General features: G+C 38.7%; 1 protein-coding gene across 1 annotated transcript; it reads left to right on the top strand.

The window, feature by feature from the left end:
* Positions 1 to 2,819: 2,819 nt before the first annotated feature.
* LOC104547179 (heterogeneous nuclear ribonucleoprotein L-like) lies at positions 2,820 to 10,120 on the top strand (the record flags this gene model as incomplete). Its single annotated transcript, XM_010192765.1, has 3 exons — positions 2,820 to 2,855; positions 8,596 to 8,714; positions 9,883 to 10,120. Coding segments are annotated over exons 1-3 (393 nt in total), but the record flags the coding sequence as incomplete, so codon positions are not given.
* Between the last annotated feature and the right edge of the window lie 1,500 nt (positions 10,121 to 11,620).

Raw genomic sequence — 11,620 nt, 5'->3', positions numbered from 1 at the left:
GGAGAGACCCAGCCTGGGTACTGTCCTTCTCTCCCTTCTCCCCGCGGCTGATTGTTTCTCACCGTAGTTGCCCGGGCAAAGCGGCTGAGCTTGCAGTCTACTCGATGTGCGTGATTTGGATTTTACAGTTCTGAGATTGTCTCTGTTCCGTGGGCAGCTTGTTGCCTTTTGGGATATTGCCATTGCAAGTTTTGTGCTTGCCCTGTTGCTGAGTGTAACTATAGAAACGTAGAGCGGGGGAAGAGAGCGAGGCAGAGGGTTTATTTCATCCTTCTGTTTTACCTTTCTGTCTGGCAGCATACAGCGATAAGGCTGATCATAAACGATTGCCTCCTTTTTAAATTGACTTGTGTTTCTGCTTTCTCCCTCCCCCACAAACAATGCCAATAAGCACTGATTTTTTTTCTATGTACCTTTTAGTCTTCATGATTTTGTATCTAAGTGTCAAGATAGTCCTTGACACATAAATTTAGGCTAACAGTACTTTTGTGTCTACGGTTTGATTTAGCTAACTAATTGTCCAGCTGATTGTAACCATTTTTATTCTTGATGGCCCTTTCTGTTTCTTTCTTGAAAAAGCAAGATCAAGAAAACATTGATTTATTGGCAGACCTTGACAGAACACAGAATACATCTGTTTCATGATTTGTTAAAATGAACTTGCTTAGCACTGGAATAAGTTAATGAGAGAACATTCACTGTTACCACCTCTCAGTCAGTTAAATCTCTTGATGGAGTGGGTACTTGCTAAATTAGTACAAAAGTTCCCTGCTAAAATGCAGCAAAGGCACATCTCTGGGGAGAACTATTTTAATTTCATAGTTTCTTGTGACAGCATTGTCTGTCACAGTCAAGGCTTAGCAGTGTAGTCTGTCTTAAAGGCCAATTCTGAATGCTTCAGTTCATATGCTTGCTTAAATTATCTTGAAATTTTGTCATGTAGGAGAGTGTTTCAGGTAGAAACACATACTGCTCTTGCCTTTCCTCTTTTCTGCGGTATTTTATGAAATCACCTAGTTGTTATTTTTTTCCTTCATTCTGGGTTCTGACTGTTTGTCTTCATATTGACCTCAGTATCTCAGTTTATCCCAGTTAATGTGCTGAATACACTGCCATGCCCTTTTAGGTACAAGAGCACGGAGTATGTCTGTAACTTTACATTTTGGATTTCAGGAGTGGTACGTGCTGGGTCTTGTGAGTAAAGAAACTGAAATAAATGTCTAGCAAGTCAAGCATGTGAGGATTTTTAGGCAGCTTGTTGTGTTAGTTGCAGTGTACCTGAAGGAGGTGTGTGGTCACTGACTGATAATTTATTGGCAAAGCTGTTGTCTTCATTTAGGCAGTTGTTCTGTCACCTGATGACTCCTCCCCACCTGAGCAGGGGAATCAGGGAAAGGAAAGCAGACCAGCAGGTGGTAGATGTCAAGCACTGTGAGCACCACAGCTCCAGCGAGAGCACGATGGTCACAACGAATGGGGGAGTAGGCCTTGGGAGCAGAATGACAGGCGAGACCCACCAGTGATGGTGACCACTGAGGAAAGAGAGAAGGAGAAGGAGAAGAAGAAGAAGAAGAAGAAGAAGAAGAAGAAGAAGAAGAAGAAGAAGAAGGGCCGTTCTCAGCAAACTTTCCAATTTATAGTAAGGGTGTCATTTGTAGTATGGAATGCTTCTGTTGTCCAGCTTGGGTCAGCTGCTCTGGCTTTTTTGCTTCTCCTGTTTTCTGTATCTGGCTAACTTGAAACTGTTGAAGACCTTGATCACTATGGCAACTTGCATGCCTGCAAAAAATCAAAGTGTTTTATCGGTTTTATTCCTACCGACTTGAGTGCTGCAGTCTTCTCAAAAATGCAGCTTTCTTGAATAGCAAATTTATTTTATTATTCCATCTCAGCAAAACTAGGACAGCTGTATTCACAGGTCCACTCTTGGAGAGACAGAAGTTGTCTTGGTAATAGAGATCAAACCAGTTTGTTAAGAATAATCTATAACATCAAACGGATATGTGAAAAATGAACAACTGAGCACTTTTGTTAGTAATTTTATGTGGGGCTTTTAATAGCAAAATGCCAACATCTATTCATTAGACTTAATTAATGTGAAATTAATTTTTTTCTCGAATACGTTTAAAAATGTCCAGAAAACTCATTTATTCTATAGCATATCTTATTCATTTCTCTCCACAGAAATGTTCTTAGCTTATAAAAGCTGTATGTGGTTCAGGGCAAAGACATATAAAATGAAGGTAGGCCCAGAGCGGGGGAAGAAGTGTAAGTATCCTGGGTTGCTCAAAAGAGAGCAGAAGAAGAAGAAGTGATGATGAAGTAGGAGGAACTATAGGGCATGGGGAATTAGAAGGAGAAATGGGAAAATGCATGGCCAGGGTAAAAAGTGTGTTAGGAGTCTGGTAGCTTCACTGTTTGTTTGTTTATTGTTTTTTTTTCCTAATGTATGTCCTAGAATATTGGTAAACTCTAAACTGTGGATTATATGCTCTCTTTGTATAAAAACTGTTTTGTGGTAGGACTTTGCTGGCGGGTTGGTGAGATTCTCCCTATTGAGCTGTATTTATTTTCATGGCATTTTCCCATTCCTCTGGGATTTTTTCGTTGAGTTGAATAAGCCCTTCAGGCCTCTTAGATTTTGGGTGGGTTTTTTGTTTGTTTGTTTGTTTTTTAAATATTTTTCAAATGGGTGCCTTGATGGGGAAACGGAGAACTTATTTTACTCTTCTTTTTCCCCTGTTTCCCACTCATGTGGACACTCCTCATAGCCCAGAAGCGTACCCTCTTCTTCATGGCTCATCTCAAGGCTGAGGACCATGGGGAGCCGGAAACAGACCAGAATGTTGACCGGGGTAGGAGTAGGAAGTGGTCTTGCAAAAGTATTCTGTGGGAGAGAGTATGATTTGGAAGAATGGCTTTTACAAAGGCAGTGTTGAGTGGTGGTGGAGCCTTGGCAGAGGAGTCAGTGTTGTGGCGTAGCAGAGGGCCAGGATGCTGGGAGACGGTGGGTTATGAGCTGTGTTTGAGGGTGTTTGTAGGGTCTTTCAGCTCCATCCTCTCTCCCTCCCTTAAATTTCAGTTTCATTGCTTAATGTTGTATTTATACAACCTGCATTTTCTCTAGCATCCACCTGCCTCACTGTCTCTGACATACCTATTCTTAAATATTTCTGTGAAGTAAGGAAGATCTATTATCTGTGTTCTTACACTTGCGGAAGTGAGATGTGGTGTCTAAATACAGAAACCTAAGTACAAGCTACTGCAAGGTAAGATAAGGATGTGAACTTGCAGCATCTCGGCTGCTCTGCTGTAGCTTCCTATGTGCAGTGATCTTGTGGAAAGCAGCACACTCTGCAATTCAGTTGCTTCTTGTCTATCACTGGCAGTTGTGGTGACAGTAGTTAGAAGGCAGTGAATTCAGATCTTCATCTATTTTGCAAGGACTTGTTCATAAATCCATTTCTTAAATGAAGTACATCGTAGAAATTGGTTATGGAATAAGTGTAAATCGTCCACCCTCCTTTCTCCTCCATCAAAAAAAGTAACTGTTAACCTTCAGGGCAGTTCTTCTTCCAGCATCTCAGGTTGAATCACCTGATAATGCTGTGTGTTGCGTGAAGTTTTGTTTCGAAGTGTTTGGTGGTTGTTGTTTGTCGATTTGTGTGTTTGTCACTTTGTCACTTTGTTTGTTTGTTTTAAAGGCATATTCAGACTGTGCTGAACAGAGAGGAAAATAGAACAGAGTTCTTCAGTTGGAAGGGACCTACAGCAATCATTCAGTCCAACTGCCTGACCACTTCAAGGCAGATTCAGAATTAGCAGAAGGGGCCAGAGTGCAGGTACTCTCTTCTGTAGCAGTGGTAATCGTTAAAAGGACACGGTGGTAGAGAGTGCTAGGAAGAGGCATGCATTGAACAAGAGAAATGATACCTCAAACTCCACATCCAAAGCAAAACCAAATTGCCAGTTAGCCTTCCAGAATATGAGGTGTGATTAACCTTAACCCTCTTCTCCTGCCTAGGCTGTCCCCAGTCCCCAAAACTAACCAATCAACAAAAGAATAAATTTAGGACATATGAAAATGGTATATTCTTCTAGTGCTGTGGAACCATCTTGCTTGCTTGGTTATGATTCTATGACTCTGTCTTACTTCACTGTTTACTGGAAATCCTGTTGTCACTGCAAAGCTGCAGGAATTCCAGGTGGTGTGGAGAGAGGTGTCTCCTGTAGCTTTCCTGTAGGGAAGCAGGTGTGATCAGCAGGGATGATGTATGGCAGGGCAAACAAGTAATGCCATCATCATGTAGTACAACTAGCAGTTGAAGAGAGTGCATGAATTGCTGCGTGTCTGCTGATGGGAGCCTTTCCTCATCAGACCAGTCGCAGTGGGCAGAGCTGAGAGCATTTAAGAGGGAAGCAGCGAGAGGAAGAAGTTGAAGGTGAGTAAGATAATCTGAATGATGAGAAATAAAATAACAATATATTTAAGCACCTAGGGAAGAGAATATGAAGGAGGAGTGCTATTCTTTTGCAGTAAGGAGAAAAAGAGAGATGGAGGAGGTAAGCAGAGAAATGGTAAAGGAGCAGATGGTCCAAAAAAGGTAGTACAAACTAACAGAACTAATGTGAATATACTGACTGGAAAGTGTCTGAAGAAAGGATAAAGGACACATTTATGTGCAAACAATTGGTGAAAAATTATCTAATCCAGAAGTGATGAGCAAGAGAGACATCATCTCCTAGACCCAATGATGACTTTCTTCCTTTTCAGAATGGCAAATCATAATTTGTTAGCTAGGAACCAGTGATATATTTCAAATGTTGTCTAGAACTATGTAGGTCACCAAGGAAGGGATGTTAAAGTGCTACAGTCGTTCTTTGAAGCTGCTTCTGTTGCAGTCTTATGTATGTGAAGCAACGTGTTTGTGCTTCATGTGCTTGGTTATGTCAGCACTTCCCTTTGTGCCTCAGCTTTCTAGAGAAGCTCGGTTTCAATGTTAAGCATGTTCATGTTCTTAGCTTCTTTCTTGAGGGGAACCTTTTCCATCCTTGTTACTGGTCTTTAGCACTCAGAAAGGAAGTTTGTTTCCATTATCTATTTAATAATTGCATTTTCTGTCCAGCTAATGATTCTTCAAGAAATTGTATTGAGCTTTCAAAACCTCTTAAGCCATATATATTAATGGGTACAGCACTAACGTTAGCTAATCTGTCCTGGCTTTGATGGAGTGCAAGTGTGTTGGAGTTTTGCAAGGGGCTTTTGTGCCATCGTGGGAGTTGGAGTTAGTGAAAGACTCCTTTGTGAGCAGAGAAATACTGGTGGTGGTTAATCTGTATGTGAGCAGATGCTTTGGTGTAACCTTTGTCTTTTTGCCAACTGTAGCACATGTAGTTTTTGAGATACAGTGACCATGAGATCTTGATCAAAATCCTGTATTTTTCATCTCTTGGAAGAAATTGTGGGAGTAGCTGGATGAGTTCTATATGTTCTGACCTTAGCTGTGGAGATGCTTTGCACTTACAGACACGTTTGATTTTTCATGTGATTTAGTGGTTTTATTTCTTCTTCTTTTAGAGGAAATGAAGGATAATTTTAGCTTTGCTTGATACTGCAGCTTGGTAGCTGCAGAATTTGTTTGACAATAATATGTATATCTGCCCTTTGTGAAGACCTTCTTGCACTCAAACACATATGTACAAATATATATATAGTATGAATATGTATAATATATATATGTACAAATATATGTATGTATGAATATATTTATGTACTTTCACCAGTATGCTCTGTGAATGTTAGTTTGTGGCTTCCTGGCTTGAGATGGACTTATGCTCTGTTCTTGTGCTGCTGTTTACTGCTGCTGGTTAGAAACTATTTTCAGTAAAGTAGAGACCCTCTGATTTGTCCATTTGTAACCACAAGGGTTTTATCTGTATAAATTAGTTTCTGAAATGCTACGTAGATAAGTCCTTAATTTCATGGCAAGTGACTGCAATCTCACCGTTTTGAGGAGGTGGGTGTTTTTTCATTTAGTTTACTTTGTTGTTGTTGTTTTTTTAAATTATTCTGTGCTTCTTGAGCTTCTGCGCAAGTTACTACAATAGCAGCAGTGTTATGACTTCCTATTCTTGCTAAATCTACAACACCCTACTAAAGGATGCTTTCTCTGTGGTGCTATGGGAGAAATTAATTTGGCTGGAAAACCAAGTGTTGCTTTAACTACGGAAGAAAGCAACATTTGTATTTGCTAATGGTTATGAGAATAAATCTGCAGAAGTGCGGATGCCTGTAAGCCTGTATATGACTCGTGAATAATGGATTTGAAGATGCAAGTATAAAAGTATTAATTTTTGAGAGAGCTTGTACTGTTAAAAAGATTTATATTTTCAGTAGGCAAGTTAAATGGACTGCTAATAAATAAAAATACAAAAGGGTACGCATGACAAAGAACCATGAACTGAAACTATGACAGAAGATTGAACCAGGAAGGGGAGGGAGAGAGAAATACCATTCCATTATAATCCACCCTCTGAAAAGCTTGACTTGATGTGTGTGGGTGCTCATTAAGTAAGGTAGCTCTTTGTAGTGAGTCTTTGCTTCAGAGAGAAAATTTTTGCTTGTATTTGCATCTGATTAGACAGAAATATTTTTAGGTGAGATTTCTTGAATGCATTAAAGAAAAGAAAAGAAAACAAAAGAAAAGGCATACCTCTAGCATTAACTGGGATCTTAATACAGTAACAAGTATGCAGAGCAGTGAATAATTGACTTAATAACTTCTGATTGTTCTGTAGACTGTAAATAAAGTAAAGGTGCCTGCTGTCTTAATGCCTTATAGTACTAGACTTTGCAGGGGAAACTGGTAATTATTGTTAGTTTTCTCTGGAAGGTTTCCTTAGGTGCTTCTTTCAGCTTTGAAAAGCTTGTATGTGGGTGAAGAACATAAAAGCTGAAAATAAAAGCCTCTGTGTAGTTCTGTTTCTCCTGCAATTGCCTGAGTATCTGCAGTTCAAAATATTAACCTTTTATGACTACTTTGATCACTGCTACCTCTATAGACCTCAGCTGATTAAATCGAGATACATGGTAACTTATGCAAATATCGCTAGTGGTGTTTTCCCACAGTTGTCACAGCTCTTATTCAAAGAGATATGTTGCCACTTGAAATGCTCTCATACTGCAAATGAGTAAAATGTAAGTAAGCTTGAAAAATAACACAGCAGTGTGTTGTCTGTTGTCTGGAGTGCTGGCTTTTCATTCAAACAGAATGATCAAAGCCTCAATTTGAAGAAAAAATACGTAATTGTTTCGGGAAAGCTGTGTATGGAACACAGGAATTAACTACAAATTGAGTCTTGGGTGTTTATCTGAAATGTTTCTTCCTTGAATCTGTAGTTCAGACAGGGAAGAGAGGAGTGTCTGTAGCTGTGGTAGCAATCACTGCGGTTACTTAATTACTGGAGCTGAATGCTCCTTTATGCTACAAATGAGAATCTCCTTCTACTTCTAGAAGATGCTATACTACTACTTAGGAAAAAGTGAAAAATCAACGAGACTTGATCTGTTACCAACTACATCAGTGTGCTTGATCTGAATGTGAATACTTCAGAGTTCACACTGCTGTTACACATACTAAATTTGGGTGCTGGTAATTACAGTATATTTTTGTGTGCCCTTTATTATCTCTAATCTTTCTTGGATTATGTCTCATTACTGGTTTACATAGTTTCATTCTTTTTGAAGTGTTCAGAACTAGAATGGAGGTTGGATTTATTTCAAGTATAGTATGGAGCTGGCATTTTCTTGGATTGTGGGGCACAACATTGTGTACATTAGAAAAGTAATAAATTTTCACAGAATCACACAGAATCACAGAATCGCTCGGTTGGAAAAGACCTCTGAGATCATCACGTCCAACCGCTCCTGTCTACCCCCTAAACCGTATCCCTAAGTACCTCGTCTACCCGCTCTTTAAATACATCCGGGGATGGTGACTCCACCACCTCCCTGGGCAGCCTGTTCCAGCTTCTGATGACCCTCTCAGTAAAGAACTTCCTCCTTATCTCTAACCTGAACCTCCCTTGGCACAGCTTGGTACCATTTCCCCTTGTTCTATCCTCCAATGGAGGATTTTTTCATTCAGTTTACTGGGGGCCCTTGTTCGTTGTTGCTTTTTTTTTTTATCCTCCCAGCCTGTCTCAAACAAATAATGGCATAAACAAACAGGGAGACCATCAGAAATATTTTAGTTATTGTGCATGTTCAAGTTTTGGAGTTTTTTTTATGCTTCCAATGAATAGAGTGGAAGACCTCCTGCAATCAGCCAAGTGTTAAATAGGCTTTTTTATATTATAAAATCTTGCCTGTGCAAACACATTATTAAATTTGCAAAGCATTTTATTTTAAGTAGACTTCAGCAACTGAACTTGACAATCTGTTTGGAAAGAAAAGTTAAATTATTTAAAATATGTTTGGATTGTACATGTAGATGGCTACTTCTGGACACAGTGTCTGCCAGATATTTAATTTTAGTTAATGACAGCAGTGTTCCTTGTTCTGTGTTGAATTTTAAAATGTCATTTTGTTGCTAGGATGCTGGAGGAAGTCATCACAAAGTCTCCGTTTCTCCTGTCGTCCATGTCCGAGGGCTGTGTGAATCGGTTGTGGAAGCAGATCTTGTGGAAGCTCTTGAAAAGTTTGGAACAATATGGTACGTCAAGCAGTATAAAGTCATGTCTCTGGACACGTTGGGAGCATTATTTAAAAGTCTTCTTTATTTAAAGTTCTCATTATTTAAAAGGACCTCTTTAAATACATCATGATAGCCATTTGAAATCCAGAACTTAGTACAAACTGTAGCTAAACTGAATTGCAGAACAGCACAAGGGTGGTTGTCTTGGTATAAGTGAATATACCAAAAAGAAGGATGGGACACAGAGCAGATGGTGCTTTTTCCTATGGTTTCATATGGGAGAAGTGCTTGAGATACGGATATAGGACCTTCAGAATGAGATGATTATTCAGAGGAAGCCCCTTCAAAGGTCACATAGCCTAAAGATTCATCATCCGTGAACAAAATAGTAAAGGTGAATGGGTAGAGCCAGCTTATTTTGAGTTTTGAGTGCTTCTTTTTGAAAGCATTCATTTCTTTTCAAGTAAACACACTTATTGAAATGAAATAGAGTTTTGTAAATACAAATAATATTTTTCACTTCCTTAATATTCCAGTAATTGATGTACTTGTACCAGTATCTTAAAATAAATAAATAAAATGAAGTGAGCACAAGCTTTTTCAGAAATAACAAATAGGTATATTTTAGCCTGTTAGTTTTACTCTTCTGGAGCTTAATCATCTGACCGAGCTTCTTGAGTCTGAATTTGGTTAACTAGAATACTTCTGTTTACGTCTTCTGAGGTAATTTTTTGTCAAAAATAGTATTTAAAATATCTTGGCAGCAGCAAAGATCTTTAAAGTGTCAGCTTTGAATGTGTTTTATAATTTGTATTTGATTCTTTACCTCAAATGGCTTTAGCAAGTTTATTAAAATAAAATATTACCATTTTATTAAAATATATTTGTAGTTCTCATAAGTTAGTAAGTGATTAACTTTGTTGTATTGGTTGAATATTTTTACGCATTAAATATTTACAGGAAAACAACTGCTTATTACTTACTTATAGCTGCATTTCTTCGTTTTGTGCAGATGCTTTAGAAATGTTCTGACCACGTTTAGGAAGCACGAGCAGGGAGACCTACCTTCCTTTTATGTCCTTGTTAGGAATTGTTTGTAAAACATACCATGTATTACAGTTACGGGACTTTGGAGTTGTTTGGAGTGACCATATGAGAAAGCTCACTGTCATGCTTGTCTCACCAGCTATGTCATGATGATGCCATTTAAGCGCCAGGCTCTGGTGGAGTTTGAAAATGTAGAAAGTGCAAAGAAATGTGTAACGTTTGCAGCGGATGAAGCTGTATACATTGCTGGACAGCAAGCCTTTTTCAACTACTCCACGAGTAAGAGGATTACTCGGCCAGGAAACACCGATGACCCATCTGGTGGGAATAAAGTTCTCCTGTTGTCAATTCAGAATCCTCTCTACCCAATTACAGTGGTATGTTTCTTCTTCTTTTTTTTTTTTTTAAATAAAAGTCAGGGAGCAGCAACCTCTGTTACATTACTTCCACTGTGTACTATTTGTTAAAATTGTATACTGTTAATTGGAGTCAGGAATTAACTTCACCTACCAAAGCTTTACACCATCTTCACATAAGTAACGTGCATGTTGTGGAAAAAAAGGTTTTTTGAGATTATTCAGTCTCTTTGTACAGATATTTTGCAATGCATTTGAAGACTTCAGTGGTCAGGATTTTGAAATAAACGTTTAAGTTGCTACATGCTTCTGAAATATTTCCAAATGTGTTGCCACGACATCAGGAACGTCATTTACCGTTTATGCTCTGAGTGGTGTATGTTTAAATAGTGAGTAATTTTTCCACTAGGAGAGGTTATTTTATTGCAGTCCTTCATTCTTAAGTATTTCCTTTGTGGAAAGTTGAAACCTTCATCTGTTAATGATCAACTCCAGTTTGATGGAATCTTCCTCACTTTTATTTGGGTCGATACTTGTTACTTTTCAGTATTTCAAGTCATACAATATATACAGTTGCATCCTAATTTACTACCATCTATTTATGGCACACGTGCCTGGTTTTTTAATGATACAGATGTTTTTGCTAGTAGTGAAGAATGCTTGTTTTCTTGTGCATGGAATGCTTGTACTTTTTGTAGGGATTTTATAGTATGCTTTGAATTGCACAGAAATATTTCAGGAAAAATTTTAAAAGTCTGCTTTAAGCATACTTATAATACTGTGAAATAAGCATAAGTTACTTGTTCTTAGGGAAATATATAGGATAGTATGGATCAATTAAACTGTTTGGGTTGTGTGGAACAATGTAACTTAATGCAAGTATTGTTTCATGTGCCATATATTATGTTAGCAAATTGATTGAAAATTAGTATTCCTGAAATTACTTGTCGTGGTTTAGACTGTTGTTCTATCACCCACCTCCCCACCCGTGAAGGGGAATCAGGAAAAGGAAAAGAGACCCATGGGTTGAAATAGAAACAGAATTAGTAAAATAATGAAAATAAACTCTAGCATTAAGAACAGTATTAATATAATGTACACAGAGTTATACCTATCTGATATAGGGGAGGACTAGGCCTCGGGAGTAGGAGGGTAGAGAAGGCCCTCTTTTGGGTGGCAGCCACTGAAGAAGGAGGGCCGTCCCCAGGAAACTCACCAGTTTATAGTGAGCGTGATGTTCATGGTATGGAGTAATTTTCATTGGTGCCTCAGCTTGGGGTCAACTCCCCTGGGTTTCTGCTTCCCCCAGCCTCTGCACCTGCTTATCTCAAGACCAATAAAGGCCTTGATTGTCACATACCAGTGCTGGCTGAAAAGTAAAGCAAAGCGTCTTATCACTCTCTTCCCATGAGCCAGAGTACTGTAGTCCTTACAGAATCGATGCTTTCCTGAATTAAAAAAAACAGATTTTGTCCTTCTATCCCAGTACACCAGGACGTTACTTCAAGCTTATAAAGCTTT

The sequence above is a fragment of the Mesitornis unicolor genome, unplaced genomic scaffold, assembly GCF_000695765.1.
Source record: "Mesitornis unicolor isolate BGI_N332 unplaced genomic scaffold, ASM69576v1 scaffold5989, whole genome shotgun sequence".
In the NCBI taxonomy this organism is placed as follows: Eukaryota; Metazoa; Chordata; class Aves; order Mesitornithiformes; family Mesitornithidae; genus Mesitornis; species Mesitornis unicolor.
This window is presented reverse-complemented; position numbering and strand designations above follow the sequence as displayed.